The sequence below is a fragment of the Vigna angularis genome, chromosome 8, assembly GCF_016808095.1.
Source record: "Vigna angularis cultivar LongXiaoDou No.4 chromosome 8, ASM1680809v1, whole genome shotgun sequence".
NCBI classification, from domain to species: Eukaryota; Viridiplantae; Streptophyta; class Magnoliopsida; order Fabales; family Fabaceae; genus Vigna; species Vigna angularis.
The window spans coordinates 33971512-33991325 of NC_068977.1; the positions used below are offsets into that span (position 1 = coordinate 33971512).

Here is a 19814-nt window from a genome sequence, read left to right on the forward strand (position 1 = left end):
ATGGAGTCTATTTAGTATTCATAAATTAGCGGCCTTTTACATCCTGAACGTGATTTTTCACTTCTCAACATGTTTAACATGTAAGGTATTTAGATCCTTATGAAAAAGAAGTTGAATGGCACCATTGAAAAGAATAAGATTATAGCAGGAGAACATAATAAAAACTAGAGAAGGAAGAAAACATACTGTGAGCACGTGGAGACTCTGGTGGAGAGAAATAATAATAAGGGAAAAAGGGTAGTAACGGTGAATTTTCTGGTATTACTGTAGGTGTTGGTGCTGGAGACCTTGCAGCATGACTAGATAAATATGTTTGGAAGGGGAGTGATAAGAAGAAAAGGGTGCTGATGATGGTAGAAGGAGATGAAACAAGAGGAAGAGGCATGGTAGAAATCTGAGAGGGGCCTTAATTTGCAGGAGAACAATGTCAGAGGCCTCGTTTGTCAGTGAGCAAATGATCAACTACACAACGACAATCTCTTTATAACTCAAACTAACTCAAGTTCCCAACTACATTGATGGCTATTAAAATAAATGGCGTTGAAGATATGGGGAAAACGTTGAAAATTCTATAGCATATATATCAAACAGAAGGTGTTATAAAAGTCAATATTGAACGTTGACTTGAGATGTTACAAATAAAACATAATTATGTTGAGTGATCTTCTTTGAATAATAACTTTTAAGATCTACTCAGACTGCAAGGAAGTAGTGGTCCATTCTGGCACCAATCCAGCGGAGGGATAAGAAAGAACAGGTTTTGGGGGTATTTCTTGGGAATTCATGTTGCCTTCTAACATTTCTATTACTCTACTCATAGTAGGTCTATCCTTTGGAAACGTTTGAATGCACCACAAACTAACTGTAATCATTCTCCTTTCTGTCTCTTTTTCTTCTGTGACTATATCACTTCTCAAATCTTGGTCTTGCTCCAGCTTTCGGTATATCCAATCTGGGAAGTATTCACTTGTTTCAGTGGTTTCTTCATTAACATTGTTCCTCACTCCCACAATATCTAGTAGCATCATTCCATAGCTATACACATCAGATTTTTGTGATACTCCACCAAAATGTTTGTTGCACACTTCAGGAGCTACATATCCTATTGTTCCTCTCGCATCTGAAACTGAAATAGTGCTCTCTTTCCCAGGACAAAGTTTTGCAAGCCCAAAATCTGATATCTTGGGACAAAAGTTCTCATCCAAAAGAATGTTATGTGGTTTTATGTCAAAGTGTAAAATACGAGTGTTGCATCCCTTGTGCAGGTACTCTAATCCTCTGGCTATCCCTTTCGCAATTTGCAACAGATTATCCCAACTCAAAGATGAAGTGCTTTCTAGTCCCTTATTACCGATAAACTTGTCGAGGGAACCATTAGGCATGAATTCATAAATAAGGGCTTTCTTCTTTCCTTCTAAACAGAATCCAAGAAGTTGGACAACATTAACATGAGATGTTCTACTGATGCTGGCAACCTCATTGATAAAGTCTTTGCCATTTCCTTTTGATGTCGTTAATATTTTTACAGCCACATGGTAACCATTGCGTAACTCTCCTTTGTATACAACACCAAACCCACCTTCACCCAGTTTAATTGTGAAGTTCTTGGTCATTTTCTTGACTTCTGAAAATTTATATTTCTTTTGTGCTAGAGTTCCATGATCTCTTAAGAATACTTCAATATCTTGCTCATTAGCCGTTCTTCTTGATGACATACATTTTCTACAACCTATTATGAGGCATATGAATATTCCTATTGCTCCAATGAAAGTACCTGTGTTAATATATAATTACAGGAGTTACGATAAAAAAAAATACGGTAGCTAATTTTAGAAAATCATCATCAAAATCTTATGTAAGATAGTACGTTTCATGACCTTTATTTTAGAAAATTAAAAAAAAAATTATATTTTCCAATTCTTTCATAATTTTTTTTGTCAAAGCTTTTTTTGAAAATCAAAATCGAAACACCTAGATTTTTAAGATTGGTATGTGACTGTCATTGTTCTGGTACTAAGGATGAATAAAAGATTTGTCATTGTTAAATTTTCTATGGGCTTAATATGTTATATATCTGTTTTCCTTAAACAACATTTTAGCTTTTTATTTAATTTTTGGACCATGATACTTTGATCCTAATAAACTTCTAAACTCCTCTTATATCTAATAAAGTACATGCATCTTTATCTTTTTCTTTTTTGCTCCCAAAATTTTCTGGAAGGTCATACCTAGGTTAATATATTGGCCAACTAATAACTTAACCACTGTGGACGAACTGTCCTAATTTGATAGGTATGGCTTCTAGGGAAATAGAAGTAGGCTTCTAGCTTTTCGTTTATCTTAACCTTTTTTATAGATGGGTTTTTGTCTAGGTCTCTCAAGATTTTTTTTATATTTTTTTCCAGATATTTAAATTTTTTTATAACTTATTAGTGAGAAATTTGAATCTATAATTTCTCGTAACTTTTCTTCTAAACCTACTATATCAATCTTATATTTCTAAATTAACAGTGAAAAAGTTGAATTCAAACCTCTCACGTTCTCTCTTCCCATTTTTATCACTAAATCAATTTTATATTTCTCAATTAACAAATAGTTTTATTCTACAAAAGTCAACAATGAATATATATGAAACATACCAAACAAAAAACAATATGTATGAATGGAAATTGTGTCATTACCTATGACGATTATCGCGTATAAAATGACATCTACAACATTGAGGGAAAGAAAAACGCAAGTAGTTAAAAGAAATATATACAAATAATACATAATGAATAATATGACGTGACTTTTTAATAACAGGATAGGATACAATAGGATAGAATGAAGATAACACTATAATATGATAGAATACGAAAAAGGAATAAGATAACAACAATATAAGATAAACCGTAATCGTATGTGATGTTTATTGTGCAACTTGATAAACACTAAATATTAATAACTTGTAATAACGACGGTAGTGATTATTGATATTTTTAAGAACAATAAGATAACAATAATGGCTATGTACTACAATTACAATTATAACAATGATGTAAATAATAAAAATGAAACTATGGCAACAATGACAATGCTACCCCCACAATGAATTATCCAAATTTATATAGGATAGTTATTAGAATAAATTCATATATGTTTATATGTAATTTTGTATTTATTTCTCATTTATATCTAATGTTCGACTTCGTACTCAAGTTTGACGTCAATAAATGCAATGGATTAATTCAAATGCAATAAATCAACTATGAGATTTTATTATGGTGTGCATGTGGAAATGTTTGAAGAAATTTTTTTTATAGATATTTTTAAGAAATAAATATAAGAATAAATATAGGTAGAGCAATCTGGATCGTATAATTGATAAGTTATGAAAAGTCTAAAGAGAAATATTTAAATATTGAGTAATATTCTGTGATTTAGCACGAATGGATGATTTGGTTTGAGCACCAAGTTAAAGTAAACAAGAATAAGTGGAGAAATAGTTTAGCAATATTAATTCTTTAATGATATCAGGAAGAAAGCATCATGATTGATTGGACCCTAGTTTGGTTTAGTTCCACCCAAGTGATAATTAAGTGCGGTTTTTCTTTTTGCACTCTCATTATTACTAACCACATCCCATTTTACATGTCCTTGTTTTGTGGCACTGATACGTAAGATATGAGAGGCGGAAAATTGAAAAAAAGAGAAAGAAGACTTACCTGAGTCGAGAGAACACTGTTCATTTGGGCAATAGTTGCATGAAACTAGATGTTCATCATAACCATAACCATATGGTGAGCAACTTTCGTCACTTTCTCTGCATCTTGTGCAGCCACGAGGAATACTATAGTTGACCTTAAACGCATCATTGAGAGCTTCTTCCAGAACTCCAGCTCCATCATCAGTGTCATCGTAACGATCCAGAGGACCGGCAGCAGGCACGTTCAAACGTCTATTGCAATCCTTAAGCGGTGGGTATTTGTGGAGCATCTCCTTTTCCGTGTACCCCTCCTCAAAATAATACACAACATCCGCGGACGTAAACTTGCGTTTTAAAGGGAAATTTGGGATTGTAGGACAATGCTCATATATGATGATTTTACGCACTGACGCGTTATACTGGAGCAGAGTGCTGTTGAAGTTATCGTAATCGAAGTTCTGGTAGCCGTCAAAAAGGTGAGTAGAACATACATGGTCGACAGGGGGTCTTGGCATCAGTTTCATGGTGTGAGTGGTGTTGTCGATATCTTTCACTGTGAAATTTTGAGATTCATAATGAGCATGGCAGGTGAGCAGGAATGATTTGTTGGGGCCGTTACATTGAGAGGGTGGAATCTTTTCCCAGGGAGGATCGAAGATGGCGGAAACGTTCCAGTTGCACCGGTATAACTGCTGAGCACAGAGCGGTGGTGGTGGTTGAGAGTGGGAGTATGGCAAAGCGATGAAGAGTAATAAAGAGACGGTGAGCGCGAAGGCAAGGGGAGAGGTGTGGATGTGACTATACTTATCATCCATTCTCACACTTCTTCTCATTTCCCTCCCAACTCTCTCTCTCTCTCGTAAATGAAGGCTACAGAAGCACTTTTTGTCAGCACCAACTGTTGAATAAACTTTAATGTGGCCAACGTCAATGTCCCATACAGTAATCACAATCATGAAATGCACCACCCTTGGTGCAGTAGTGTTAGGTATTGTGGGGGTATGATCATTATCTGGAAAAAAATATGTTAACACACAACAAGATTTTGATATGACCACGTGTACTGATTAGTACATTTTATTATATTTTTGAATTTATTTTATATTGACGTGGAAATGAAATTTTAGGAAACGAATGCCCTGGTTTCAAACTTTCGACTTCTCCTTTTGCAAATCTTCCTTTGCAGTCGACCATACCTCATTCGTGTGTTTTATGGTTGCTCTCTGATTCGCTTTTATTGAGCTCCCAAAATCTAGGTTATTAGGAGCGAACTCTTTTGGTTTTATCAGTTTTTCGTTTTGAGTGACAATCTGATTCTTCGGTGATTGGTTCATTTTCATTGTTTGGAACAGTTTGTAGTAAGTAAAGTGAAATCCATGACACAATCTATTATATATCTATTAAAACTCTAAGAAGAAAACTATTAATACACTCATGACAATTAAGTGTGACGTAAGGAAGACATATAAGAAATGGAATCCACAAACTTCATCAGTGCACTGACTGTGTCATATCAGACATGAGCATTAATAGGGTAGCATAGTATAAATAAGTGGATAGGTATGTTGTAATTTTTGCACAACTTTTCCTTAACGTGAATCTTTAAAGGTTCTTACATCAACTAATTTCATTAACTACTAATTTACTACTAAGGTCATGGGTGGCACCAATTATAAACACAAACTGTATCAACGTACTCACTCTTTAAAGAAAAAAACCTCATAACAACAAACTTCACAATTAACTGGGTAGCATAGTACAAATAAGTGGATAGCTAGCTGAAATTTTTGCACAGTTTTTTTTAATGTGAATCTTTGAATGTTCTCATATCAGTCAACTCCATCAACGGATAATCTATCACCCAAGTCATCAATGGTATAATTTATGTTAAGAAACCAAATTTTTGCTTGACACTAAAAATCTAAAATGCACTTAAAATCAGAAGTCAGCACTTCTGTCATATGCCTAGTTTTTCAAAACTGAACATTGCACAAAGTGAATATGATGAACAATCCACTGTTGGATTGAATATGATGAACAATCCACTTATATGAATCACAATTATCAAGATCTTTAAATTAATGAATTTCCTTTTAATATAGACTTCAATCAACACATTTATTTTCAATACTCATATTTTTTGTGTTTCTGTTATCTTTTCACAAGTGAGACGAAAAAAGTAAAAATGAAGAATCATAGAGGAAGAAGATAATGGAAGTGAAGGGTTTGCAGAAAAATAAATTTTCAAAGATAAAACAAGAACTAGTAAATTAAATCAATAAAAGTGATTATTCGAATTGTAACAATCAAAATTGGATTTGTCATTTCTTTCTGTTTGTGACGTTCTTAAAGTGTTTGAAACTTTATTCACAATTTTTCACCTTCTGTTTATATTAGATCTATCTATTTATATTTTTCTCTTATCTTGTGAGTTACTCGACCCAATAAAAAAAAAAGATAAAATACATATATTAAAATAACAACCTTAAACTATCCACCTAAGGTTAGATATCCTAATTGATTTCACGATCTGTAGCCTTTAATGTATACAACCTTTTTCTCGAATTAACTTTAATCTATGCTTCAATTGCTCTTCTCTTTATGTTTCTCTACTTTGATTTAGTTTCTTTCCATGTCTTTTTATCCTAGTCAAGTTTTTTTTATGTCTTAACAATGTCCGATTCTTCATCTTGATCCTACTTAGCTTCTTGACACAATTATTTTCCATCCCTATAACAATGTGTAAGATGATTTCTTCAATTCAATTATTTTCTCGATTCCCTCAACATATATCCCTAATAAAATACTAATTCCACTGTGTTGGTTTCAAGGTATACGAAGAGTTAGGACAATTGATATACCAACAATACCAAACCCAAGCTTTATGAGACTTGGTGGGAAAGAAACCTTGGAAGGAAGGATACAAGTCATAAAAGAAACACGATAATTTGTCAAGAGAAAAGGAAATTTTTTATAAATAAAAATGAAGTATTGATTGGTAATAGCTGCACTCTTGGAGAGCATCAGATTCATTTGGGCGATAGCTGCACGAAACTACATATTCATCATAACCGTCGCCCCCAGCAACTTCTATTTTCGTTGCATCATGTACAATACACCCCTCAGCTTGGTCCACAACTTATATATATATATATATATATATATATATATATATATATATATATATATATATATATATATATAATATTACAACTGAAACATAATTAAGTTGACAGATCTTCTTTAAAAAACAACTTTTAAGATCTACTCAGACTGCAAGGAACTAGTGGTCAATTCTGGAACCAATCCAATTGTGGGAGAAGAAAGAACAGGTTTTGGGGGTATTTCTTGGGAATTCATGTTGCCTTCTAACATTTCTATTACTCTACTCATAGTAGGTCTATCCTTTGGAAATGTTTGAATGCACCACAAACTTACTGCAATCATTCTCCTTTCTGTCTCTTTTTCTTTTGTGGCTGTCACATCATCACTTTTCAAATCTTGGTCTTGCTCCAGCTTTCGGTATATCCAATCTGGGAAGTATTCACTTGTTTCGGTGGCTTCAACATTAATATTATTCCTCACTCCCACTATTTCTAGTAGCATCATTCCATAACTATACACATCAGATTTTTGTGATACTCCACCAAAATGTTTGTTGCACACTTCTGGAGCTACATATCCTATTGTTCCTCTCGCATATGAAACTGAAATAGTGCTCTCTTTCCCAGGACAAAGTTTTGCAAGCCCAAAGTCTGATATCTTGGGACAGAAGTTCTCATCCAAAAGAATGTTATGTGGTTTTATGTCAAAATGTAAAATACGAGTGTTGCATCCCTTGTGCAAGTACTCTAATCCTTTGGCTATACCTTTTGCAATTTGCAGCAGATTATCCCAAGTCAAAGATGAAGTTCTTTCTAGTCCCTTATTACTGATGAACTTGTCGAGGGAACCATTAGGCATGAATTCATAAATAAGGGCTTTCTTTTTTCCTTCCAAACAGAACCCAAGAAGTTGGACAACATTAACATGAGATGTTCTACTAATGCTGGCAACCTCATTGATAAAGTCTTTGCCATTTCCTTTGGATGCCCTTAATAATTTTACAGCCACATGGTAACCATTGCTTAACTCTCCTTTGTATACAACACCAAACCCACCTTCACCCAATTTAACTGTGAAGTTGTTAGTCATTTTTTTGACTTCTGAAAATCTGTATTTCTTTTGTGCTAGAGTTCCATGATCTTTTAAGAATACTTCAATATCTTGCTCATTAGTCATCTGAAAATTTAACTTTCTTCTTGATGACATGCATTTTCTACAGCCTATTATTATGAGGCATAGCATGAATACTGCAGTTGCTGCACTTGTAGTACCTGTGTTAATAGATATATTAGAGGAGTTACGAGTTATAAGAAACATTAACTGCCTTCTATAAACTTAACCAAAAGAAATAAGAATGAAAACACTTAAGCTAATTTCCAATGCTTGGGAAATTCAACTATTTAGATATGATGATATAAGAACAACACGTTATATTAGTCAATTTTGTATTTGTTAATTTTAAATGTTGTTTTTCATACAAGTGTTGAAGAGACGCAAAAATGTAAGGCTTAAAATCATCATCAAAATCTTATGTAAGATAGTAGGTTTCGTGACCTATATTTTAGAAAATGAAAAACAAATTTATATTTTCCAATTCTTTCATAATTTTTTTGCCAAAGCAAATTTTAACAACAAAACCGAAACACCTAGATTTTTAAGATTGATATGTGACTGTTCCTTGTTCTTGTACTAAGGATGAATAAAATGTTTGTCATTGTCACCCTCTTACCGCCACCTACCATTGTTACAAACGTTGGTCCATGTATTTTTTTTTTGTTTTTAATTTTTGGCATCTGCTAAAATGCTTGTGTATTTTTATTTTCAGGTTTCTAGTTCCTCTCTTCATACCTTAAATAACTAGTTTCACACTCCCACGTAATGTATATTTGTATATAAGTATTTTTTTATGTTTAATGTATTTTTTTTTTATAATTCGTAATTACATGTACTTGAATTTTGTTTATTTGAAATTTTTTATTAAATTAGTCTTAGTTTCTTGTTTAAAATTTAATACAAAAATTATGTATTGTTTTCAAATTTATGAAAATATTAATTTTTTTTGAAAATTAATATAAAAGAAAACAATACTAATTGTGTATTGAATCTTGAATTGTAGTGTTGGATAAGATTAATAATTTTTTCTTAGTTTATTAGTATATATATATATATATATATATATATATATATATATATATATATATTAATTTTAATATAGCTATTTTAAAATTTATCAATTGTATTTTGTATTGATCTTCAAATATATATTTGATTTTGATTGTAGTTGATAATCATTTTTATTTAGTGTAACCTTAAAACAAATGCAAAATGCTAATAAAATTTAGTTAAATTTAGAACAGATTTAAAATTGACATGTATCACAAGTGAATTTTTTTCAATAAGATAAGGACAAATCTTGAATACAAAACAATCAAGGTGATAATTTATTTAAAGATTACCGAAATTGTTCATACAATTTCCGTATATACGGATTGAGATTTGATTAATTCACAAAGAGCAAGCATATCATATTTCCATTATTATATGACTTTTAACGAAATAAATGTGAAAAAAATAAAGAAAAATATGAAAGAAAAACTGAACCTCTTACCTATAACGATTTTCGCTTTCCAATTCACTAGTCCTGCAACGGATAGAAGGGAAAGCAAAGATGCGTTAGCATTCTCCCAATTCAAGGATGATAATATAGAAAACATAAACACACGTACAATTTTACCAAAGTACTCGCTAAGGGTTATGGCATGATAAAATGGCATGACATCCTTATGAGGCAAAATGGGAATTACCAATAAGTGAATAAGTGTAATCTGCACTGGTATCATACTATACTTGTTTTCCAGTTCAAATTTATAATGACTAGTTTCTAACTGAGTATAGAATTTGGTCCGTTTTCTTAAAATCCAAGGATAAAGAATACTCAATTCCAGTATTTTTCTGCATATTTTGATGATAAGCATATAATGCATGACAACTGATAAAGATATCATCACATCGAGACAATGACATGATTATACGTAGCTGAACCTTTTCATGAGACAGTTAATTAATAATTTTATCAAAAGAATTGCACAGCTGATTTTGTTACTGTGTCTGCAACTTATATATATATATATATATATATATATATATATATATATATATATATATATATATATATATATATATATATATATATATATATATATATATTGTGAAACAATATCATCATCTGATCTATGAAGATACTTAGCAAAAGTTCGTATACTAATTTGGCTAGCATATTCTGAAATTGCATCTGTACCCAAAAGAGGGAAATGGGGAAAGAAAACATGAAAGGAATAGAATTATCACAGGGATCTGAATAAACAACAAAAATAATTATCAATATTTCAAAATATATTATTACCACTACCACAACTTCTTAAGTAGGTCTTATCCTTGCAGAAACAGAGAAACTGATTGCCATCAAATCCACAACGTCCACCACTTTTCTCACAGTACTCGCAATCAGGTGCAGTCCAATTCAAAAGAAACCCCATCTTTAAAATCTCAATGTAATTCATTCTCAATAAGCCAGTGAAATTAACAGAAGCATTCATGATAAATGGCGCATTAACCATAAGCTGACACTCATTCAAGGAATAGTTTTTGTTCTCTAGTTTCTCCTTATGAAAAACCGCAAAAGAATAAAGTGAAGCATTTTTAGCACAATCTACTTGGTAAGTGGGGTAATCTATGGGTTCTGTGGTACAGTTGTAGAAGAAAGAGAGATTCCAATTTTCTGAACTGTAGGTAAAGGGAGTTTGATCAAAGCTGTAATTAGATAAAGGAACAGGACAATTGTCCTCGTAGGCAGCCATGTTGGCCACAGTAAATGAGGAGTTAGAATAAGAGATATCTTTCACTAGAAAATCATAACTAGGAGTACTGAGAATTGGATTTTTATCCATACAAGTGATCTCAAAGTGGGGATAGCCACAAAAAGATTCCTGTTCATAAGAAATCCAGAAAGGGTACTTAATGGACGGGCCATTTCCACAACTTTTAGGTGTGCAGACCTTAAATTTTGGATTAGAAGATAGAACAGTGGTAGCAAAGAAGAAGATTGTGGTAATAATACATAGCTGAGGCTTCAGGTAATGGAAGGAGATTGGAAGGATCATTTGGTTCTGGGGATTTGAAAAGAATGAAGAAGAGAGAAGAGAAGAGTATTAGTGTGGAATGTAAGGCTGACATTTAGGAGAAACTTCAAAGTAGTCGGTAGGTGTGTAGTGTGGAAATTCTTACACAAAAACATGCTACTATTTTATAATGGGGTTTATGATTGAAGCTTGAAAATATAGATGAAAACAAAATAAAAGTTCAAGCAACAGATTGCAGGCTTCATTTTTTGTAGTTATATAACAACCATCAACACAAATGGAATACCAATAAGGATGAAAACCACATCATCTCCAGTAATGGTGAAATCACTATGACATTGCAGGTGGATAAATAAATCAACAAAAGAAGTGATGAAAGCAGAAAATGATGTCCATGACGGTGAAAAACGTGTTGGATCACAAAAGAAGGAAAACATCTATATTTACAAATGCAATCAACAACTCTGTTCAAAACTAAAATCACAATTATACCCTTAATATATATACATATACATATATATATATATATATATATATATAGAATTTCTTCATAACTAATTATAACAATATAGATATCTAAGTTAATAAATAATTTTTAAATATTATATTATGAAATTATTATAATAATAAATGTGCCAAATAGTTATATATGAAATAAAAATTGTCAAAATATCATTGTTGATTTAATTTTTAAATGATCACTTATCCGAAATGAGCTGCTAAATTAGAAAGTATATTATTAATGAAAAAGTGTTCCTCTTGTGAATGATTGGGGTTACATGCACATGCATCCGTAAAATCAAAGTAAAAGAAGGAAAAGTAGAAAAAGGATGGATCATACTTTGTTGTCGTGTATGATGTTAAGGAGGTCGCAATAATTTTAGACCACAAAAAATAGCAAATGTGACTGCCAAGTGTTTTACAGCCAAAAAAACAAGACAAATATACATCATTTATGCTTAGACTGTGACTTATATATAAATAATAATTTCATAATAGATCAAATTTGCCCCTCTTAAAAGGATATACAGGAAATTTTGTCTTGATTTATTCTATTTTCCATGTCTTTTCTTAATAATTATATATTTATAATATTATTCGGCAAACAATATTTAGAAACACGAGCAATCAGAATTACAGTTAAAAACAAATTTAGGCATACAAATAGAGCCAAACAGGGATTGTAATTCATAGAGAAACAACTTGATAACATTATTCAATGGTTACAAAGGAAAAATTTCAGGAAAATGGTACTAAAAGTCAAAGTTGATGCATATTTTGAGAGGTGATTGAATTGACGCGTATGGGAAAAGGAAGAAAAAATGAGAAAGGAGAAAGAAAGTAATAAATAGTTGGAGAGAAAATAGAGAGATGATTTTAATTTGGTTATTGACCGAGTCAAAGCTGAAGGATGGAAATGAAGGTGTGAAGAAGGAACGACATCTCGGCATGACTTGGAAAAGGTGCAGTCAGTAACACTTGTTTTTCTCATGCTCATCGGGTCAACAACTTAGTTCTCATCGAAACCTCCATATACTATTCAGTAAATTTGAATTATTAATAATTATTTTCATCATGAATACAATGGCTAACTTCAATCTTTACCAGTACTGTTTATTATTAATTCATATCTATGAAGCAACACGTGTTTTGTTTTTGTTTATCAAAGTACTTCTTTTATTAAAAAAATCATCAAGGTCTTTAAAATACAAAACTTAACTTGACCATAATTAGAAACATACTACATATACCAACTGGCTATCGCTATGATGCATCACATATTTTTTTTTCTTCTAAACAAACACTGCTAGACAGAATCTTGTCAGTCAAAATTTAAAATAATGTATGTAAAATACTCTTTCTTGTAATGTTTAATTAAAAAGAACTCTTTGAAATTATTTTCACAAGTGTCACAGAATACTGATAAAGAAGAATCCAATCGAAATTGATGTAATTCCACTCTGTTTTTATTTTTGGGTTGATGAAGCCGAGTTAGAACAATTGATATACGAAGAATGCAAAGCCCTGCTTTATGGGAATTGGTGGGGAAAGAAAGCGGGGAGAAAGGATATAAGTCATTGTAAAAGAAAGATGATAATTTGTGAAGAAAAAAAGGAATTTTTTATAAAAATAAAAAGGAAGTGATGATCGGTGAGTGGGTGGTGGAGATTGAAAATTTGAGGATGAGAGTAAGAGTGGGTTGGTCGAATTGCAGTTTTTGTTGTACTAATTTTGACGTAATTGTCGAATGAAAAATGTGTGCTGAATAAACGATAGTAATAGATTACAGAGCGAGGATGGGAAGTGGGTACCTAAAAAGAGGATTTTGTGGCATTGATATGTAAGACATGAGAGGCGATTGAGGGAAAATTGAAAAAACAGAGAGAAGACTTACTTTTTTTGGGAGAACACTGTTCATTTAGGCAATAGTAGTTGCATAAAACATGTTTATCATAGTCATAAACATATGGCGAGCAACTTTCGTCACTTTCACTGCATCTTGTGCAACCATCAGGAATACTGTAGTTGACCTCAAACGCATCATTGAGAGCTTCTTCCAGAACTCCAGCACCGTCATCAGTATCCTCGTAACGATCCAGAGGACGGGCAGCATGCACGTCCCAATGATTCTTGCAATTTTGTAGCTTTGGGTATCTGTCGAGCATCTCCTTTTCCGTGTACCCCTCTTCAAAATAATACAGAACATCCCCGCACGTAAAGTTTCGTTTTGAAGGGAAATTTGGGATTGTATGACAATCTTCGTATATGATGATTTTATGCACTGACGCCTTATACGGGAGCAGAGAATAGTTGAAGCTGTCGTAATCGAAGTTCTGGTAGCCGTCAAAAAATTGAGAAGAACAGACATGGTCGACAGGGGGTCTTGGCATCAGTTTCATGGTGTGAGTGGTGTTGTCGATATCCTTCACTGTGAAATTTTGAAATCCATAGCCACTATGGCAGCTGAGCAGGGATGATGGGTCGGCGCCGTTACATTGAGAGGGTGGAATCTTTTCCCAGGGAGGATCGAAGATGGCGGAGACACTTATGTTGCACCGGTATAACTGATGAGAACAAAGCTGGGGCGGTGGAGGTGGAAGTGGCGGTGACGGTGGAGATGGTTGAGAGTGGGAACGTGGCAAAGCGATGCAGAGGAAGCAAGAGACGGTGAGTGCGAAGGCAAGGGGCGAGGTGTAGACGTGACTATGTTTATCATCCATGCTCACAATTTTTCTCAGTTCCCTCACAAGCCTCTCTCTCATAAAAGAAAGCTATGGAAGCAGTTCTTCTCACTTCTCCCACGAAGCTACCTCCTTCTTTCCTCTTACTTTCTTCACTCCCAAACCATTTACATTTCAACATTCCCCAAACACGACCCAGTCTCCCACAGATAAAAGGCTCACATGCTGTGTACCCTTCAGCATCAGTAGATAAATAAGTTGGGAAGAGGAGTGGTAAGAAAAAAAGGGTGCTGGCAGAAGGAGGTGAAACAAGAGGAAGAGGCATGGTCGAAATCTGAGAGTGGTCTTAATTTGCAGGAGAACAATGTCAGAGTCCTTGTTTGTCAGTGAGGAAAATGATCAACTACACAACGACTATCTCTTTATAAGTCAAACTAACACAAGTTCCTAACTACATTCACGGCTATTAAAATAAATGGTGTTGAGGATATGGTAGTAAACTTTGAAAATTCTGACTCTTAAATTTCAAATAAAATATATAAAATAGTGTAAATGTAGAAGCAAAATCTTAAAAATGAAAGTTCCACCTGATTAACCTAGTTTATAATTAAAAAGGCTTATTTGAGATATTAAGATAAAACCTATAGTGGTAATTAGAGAATAGACACTGAAATAAGTAAAGAGTTGTACCTGTAAAATATATAAATTTTGAATCTAGAAAGGAAAAAATGTTCAATCCAATCAAGTTTTGAATTACCAGAACAGAAATAAATTTACTTTGATTAAAATCTGCTCAAAACAAATATAGTAAACGAATTGTACAATTAACTAAAACTAGAACGAAAATTTGGTAATTTGATAATTTGATAGTTGACTTGTCAAGTGAAACAAGATAGAAGCAAACACCTAATAACTGTGAAAAAAGTGAGGAGAACAGACATGGTTGACAGGGGTTCTTAGCATCAGTTTCATGGTGTAAGTGGTGTTGTCGATATCCTTCACTGTGAAATTTTGAGATTCAATTGGAACATTTATCATAAAGAGCTGAGCAGGGACAAAGCAATGAAGTCACTTATTTGGAATCAAGGCAATCAATCAGCTGAGAAGAATTGGTTCATTCGGAAAATTGTAATAAAAAAATATTACAGCTTGTTAGGTAACTGGTGCTGTCATCTTTCCACGAAAATAATAAATTTTGACATATAATCACCAAAATGGCAATGTCCATTACCATATTGTTGTTATATGCAGACTTTTAAAAACTTATACTCATTATTATCACTTGTAAATATTTATAAGTCAACGAAAGCAAAACACTCCCCTAGGAAGCAGAAATAGGACATTATAAAATTTTACACGTTATCTCAGAACGCGTTCTACAATAGTTCGATCTATATGATAAAAATTGTGAACACAATGGAGGGGGAAAAAAATCAAGATCTCTTTCTAACACGTATATCAAATAAACATATCCATTCCTAGTTTATAATGTGAAGTTCAACCTGCCTAAACCAGAGGGGATTATAGTAACTTGTTTGATTCACGTTTCAGATATGATCTTATTACGCTTATTAAGAAGCTGGTATTTATAACTTTGCGGCCTTTCATACCCTAAACGTGATTTTTAACTTGTCAACTCGTGTTCTAAACAAGCATGTAAGGTATTTGGATGCTCAGAAAAAGTTGAATGCCACCATCCAAAAGAATAAGATTATATAGTTGGAGAATTTAATCTAAACAAGAGATGGAAGAAAGCATACTCGGAGCATGTGGAGACTCTGGAGACCTTGCTATGATTTGTTTACAAATCTCAGCATCTGATTGGTGATTTGGGCAGAGACAGATAAATCCACTCGTAGATGAATTGTATCCACATCTCCCACTAGTTTTTGTGCAACCATCACATTCATCTTCATTCACACCACTCCATCCAACCTCAAATCCCCTTGCTAAAACATTTCCCACAACCGAATCATTCTTCACAGCCTCTCTTAGAACAGAAACATTGATGCTGTTCTTGCACCCCAGACTAATGAGATTAACCCCTTCGGTATTCTTCACAAAAAATGCATCTTGACCACCAATGGGGCAATTAAATGCTATTGCTCCTCCAAAATTCACACTACCAGACGTATATCCAAGAGAACCGCAGTCATATAACAAAGTGTACTCATCATCGTTAGAAGTGTAGATAAAGAACTCAGGATCCAACTTCACATTCACATAATCTTTAGTACAAGGGTCGGCCAATAAATCCAACCTTGCAATCGTCAAAACCTTGTTGGATTTTTTATTCATGTCAATGACTTGGAATGTCTGTGACATGATGTCAATTGTCGCGTTGTCTTGCTGGCAATCAAGCTTGAACTTTGGATGCCCACAGTAGCCTGGCTGGTCCTTACTCCAAAATGGGTAACTAATATTGTTGAATTTCCCACAGCTAAAAGGCTCACATGCTGCGTACTGTTCAGCATCACTAGATGCATAAGTTGGGAATAAGAGCGAGAAGAAGAAAAGGGTGTTTATGAGAGAAGAAGAAAGTGGAACAAGAGAAAGAGGAACAAGAGAAAGAGGCATGACAGAAATCTGAGAGGGGCCTTAATTTGCCGGAGAACAATGTCAGAGGCCTTGTTTAATGATCAACTACACAACAACAATCTATATATCTTAGTCAAACTAAATGACGTATAACTAGCATGGTGTCTTTAATAAAAATGGTGTTGACAAGTCGGTAAAACATTAAAAGAAAAGTGATTTATTCACCGGATGCGGTTTCTTTCTCACGTAAGTGATGTCATGATTAGATTTATTTATTTTTGTTTATGAAGTTTATTCAATGAATAAGACTAACTTCACACAGGGGAATGATAAACTAGAAGAAAAGTACAAGATCAGAATAAAACAATGGATCCATGTCTGTAAAATGGTTTGTGTATCTATCTAGAAAATATTATTTAAATATTTTAATCTTTCCCCTTTATTAAAAGAAAACCATTTGGGATAATGTTATAAGCGAATGAGTCTCTCTACTTTTCTACCTTTTTCCTTTTGATGTTAAGAGTTTATTTAATTTATGTTCATAGTATGCTCTTCTGAAAGAACATGTTTTTATTATAGAAAGGATTTTAGAAATATTAATACAGAGTTAGGTAAAGGAGATTAAAATATAGCAGGGTTTATGTCTACACAATTTCTATTACGATGTCAGAGGAAGAACCAAAATCTTTAAACTAAATAATTATTCTATAGTTCTGATTTTAAGATATGGTTGTCCTCAGTCTAGTCAAACCACAAAAATTAAAAACTTTTTTTTATAGTATTTTACATTGCAAGTTGTAATGATGGAATATCAATGGCTTATGAATTCAAACTAGTCGGCCATAGTAGATGGACAGCCCAATAGTTCTGAAAACTATTGAGCCCAAGCCCAAATATAGTTCCATGTTCCCAACCCATATACCTAATCAGTCCATTTTCTTACTAGCTATAAGATTAGTAATTTATAATACAGGGTTTAACTATTGATGATAAAAAAGTCAATTTAAAAATAATTTATCACTCAATTAATAAATCAAATTAAACAATTTTCTTGGCTGATAATTTTTAAATAACACGATAAATTATGTACCATATTTTAAATATCATAACTAATTTTAATAATGTCGATGGGGCAAAAAAGTTTAGTCGGTTTGGAGTCAGTTTTGAACTCAAATTCAAAGGTTAGAATATACCCCAAATATCAGTTTTGGAATAATTAATATTATAATTTTAAAAAATATGTAAACATTATTTTGTGTAATGGTCTCATAGTGTCATTAAAAAAAATTATACAATCAATAATAGAACTATCTTTAGAATAATTATTATAAAAATCTGCAATCTTCTTGAATTGAATAACAATATAAAAAAAAGTATACTAATTTAAAATAAACGATTATTGTTGTGTAGAACTTTGTTTATGTTGATTACTTTGGACTTATTATACGTAGTTTTACAACAGACGTTAATTAAGGAGAATTGTTTTGCGAGCTATTAAAATCTAAAATAGTAATTTTTTCTCACTGTGTTGCTTCTTATGTTTTTCATAGATATTTCTGTTAGTTTTTTTGTGTAGTTTGATTAAGTTTTTGTAGTGTGTTTTAGTCTCACATTGCTTAGTATTGTGAGATGATGTTCTTCATTTTGTTATATAAGAAAACTTATGTAAGGTTTACAAATGCACCAAAACAAATACTTCTTAGTGTTGTTTAAATCTCTCTTCTCTCCTTTATTGCCCTTGTTCCCAACAATTGGTATCAAGAGCCCATTTCTTAGTATGCTCTATGGTTGCAACAACGTTTGATCTTCCACATCAGAAAAGATTTGGTCAGAGTAATTTTTCTTAGTATGCTCTGTGGCTGCAGTTGTGTCTGATCTTCCACATCAGAAAATATTTTTTCTCTTGTTCTTGGGATCTCAGTTTAGAGAACTAGTGGGGGCTTTTCTTCAAAAACAGTAGGAGCAATGGCAATGGACGAAGGCAAGATGAAGATTGAAAAGATCGATGGTGTGGACTTTGGCTTTTGGAAGATGCAAATAGAGGACTACCTGTATCAGAAAGGCATGCAAGAACCTCTCACAGGCAGGAAACCAGAAGTTATGAAGGAAGATGAGTGGAGCTTTCTAGATAGAAAAGCTCTCGGAGCCATCCGTTTGACGTTATCTCGTAATGTTGCTTTCAACATTGCAAAAGAAAAGACTACAGTTAGTCTTATGGCGGCCCTTTCCAGCATGTATGAAAAGCCGTCGGCCGCAAACAAAGTTCATTTGATGAGGCGGTTGTTCAACCTACGGATGACAGAAGGCACATCAACAGCGCAACATATAAACGAACTCAACACAATTACAATCCAGTTGAGTTCAGTTGGCATCAATTTCGATGAAGAAGTACGAGCTCTAATACTTCTTTCTTCCCTACCAGAAAGTTGGAATGCTACTGTCACAGCTGTGAGTAGCTCCTCAGGAAGCAACAAGTTAAAGTTTGATGATGTTCGTGACTTAGTTCTCAGTGAAGAGATTCGACGGAGAGAGTCGGGTGAACCCTCAACCTCTTCAGTATTGCATACAGAGTCAAGAGGTAGAAGTTCAACCAGAGAAACTGGATGTGGCAAATCAAAGGAGAGACAGTCCAAATCTAGAAATCATCAAAGCTCTAACAAATCGAAAACTATCGAATGTTGGAATTGTGGGAAGACTGGTCACTACAAAAATCAATGCAGGAATGCCTCGAAGAAACAGGAGGTGAAAGATGAAGCAAACATTGCTATGACCTCAGGAGGAGGTGATGCGCTGATATGTTCGTTGGAAAACAAGGAAGAGTCTTGGGTGTTAGACTCTGGAGGATCCTTCCATGCAACCTCACAGAAAGAACTATTCGAGAATTATGTTCCTGGAAATCTTGGTAAGGTTTACCTTGGTAATGAACAGTCATGTGAGATTGTAGGAAAAAGTGCAGTAAAGATTAAGTTGAGCGGGTCTGTATGGGAATTGAAAAATTTAAGACATATTCCCGACCTGACGAAGAACTTAATCTCAGTGGGTCAGCTAGCTAGTGAAGGCTACACGACAATCTTCCAAAGTGATGATTGGAAGATTTCAAAAGGTGCGATGACAATTGCTCGAGGCAAAAAGAGTGGTACTCTTTACAAGACAGCAGGAGCA

The 19814-nt window shown here is 33.4% G+C and overlaps 2 protein-coding genes across 4 annotated transcripts; both read right to left on the reverse strand.

The window, feature by feature from the left end:
• Positions 1–565: 565 nt before the first annotated feature.
• On the reverse strand, positions 566–2810 carry LOC108319528 (LEAF RUST 10 DISEASE-RESISTANCE LOCUS RECEPTOR-LIKE PROTEIN KINASE-like 2.5). Its single transcript, XM_052867198.1, has 2 exons — positions 2682–2810; positions 566–1774 (listed from the first exon to the last, which is right to left on the reverse strand). Exons 1-2 carry the CDS (start codon positions 2770–2772, stop codon positions 690–692), a joined length of 1176 nt encoding a protein of 391 aa, XP_052723158.1. The 5' UTR covers positions 2773–2810; the 3' UTR covers positions 566–689.
• Positions 2811–6211: 3401 nt separating this feature from the next.
• LOC108319535 (LEAF RUST 10 DISEASE-RESISTANCE LOCUS RECEPTOR-LIKE PROTEIN KINASE-like 2.1) lies at positions 6212–16838 on the reverse strand. 3 transcript variants are annotated; one of them, XM_017550693.2, is made up of 3 exons: positions 15875–16838; positions 9402–9434; positions 6212–8064 (listed from the first exon to the last, which is right to left on the reverse strand). In XM_017550693.2, the coding sequence occupies exons 1-3, from the start codon at positions 16689–16691 to the stop codon at positions 6953–6955; spliced, it is 1962 nt and encodes a 653-aa protein (XP_017406182.1). In that variant the 5' UTR covers positions 16692–16838; the 3' UTR covers positions 6212–6952. The 3 variants fall into 3 exon arrangements, with proteins under 3 accessions (XP_017406182.1, XP_052723160.1, XP_017406184.1); XM_052867200.1 differs by lacking the exon at positions 15875–16838 and adding an exon at positions 13328–14623; XM_017550695.2 differs by lacking the exon at positions 15875–16838 and adding an exon at positions 10197–11372.
• Between the last annotated feature and the right edge of the window lie 2976 nt (positions 16839–19814).

Coding starts and splice junctions, on each gene's coding strand:
- LOC108319535 (XM_052867200.1), bottom strand. CDS start 14,195: ATGAGAGAGAGGCTTGTGAGGGAACTGAGAAAAATTGTGAGCATGGAT. Junction 9,435..13,327: donor ACAGTGTTCTCCCAAAAAAA/GTAAGTCTTCTC, acceptor TATCCGTTGCAG/GACTAGTGAATTGGAAAGCG. Junction 8,065..9,401: donor GAAAGCGAAAATCGTTATAG/GTAAGAGGTTCA, acceptor CTATTAACACAG/GTACTACAAGTGCAGCAACT.
- LOC108319528 (XM_052867198.1), bottom strand. CDS start 2,772: ATGTATTATTTGTATATATTTCTTTTAACTACTTGCGTTTTTCTTTCC. Junction 1,775..2,681: donor ATACGCGATAATCGTCATAG/GTAATGACACAA, acceptor ATATTAACACAG/GTACTTTCATTGGAGCAATA.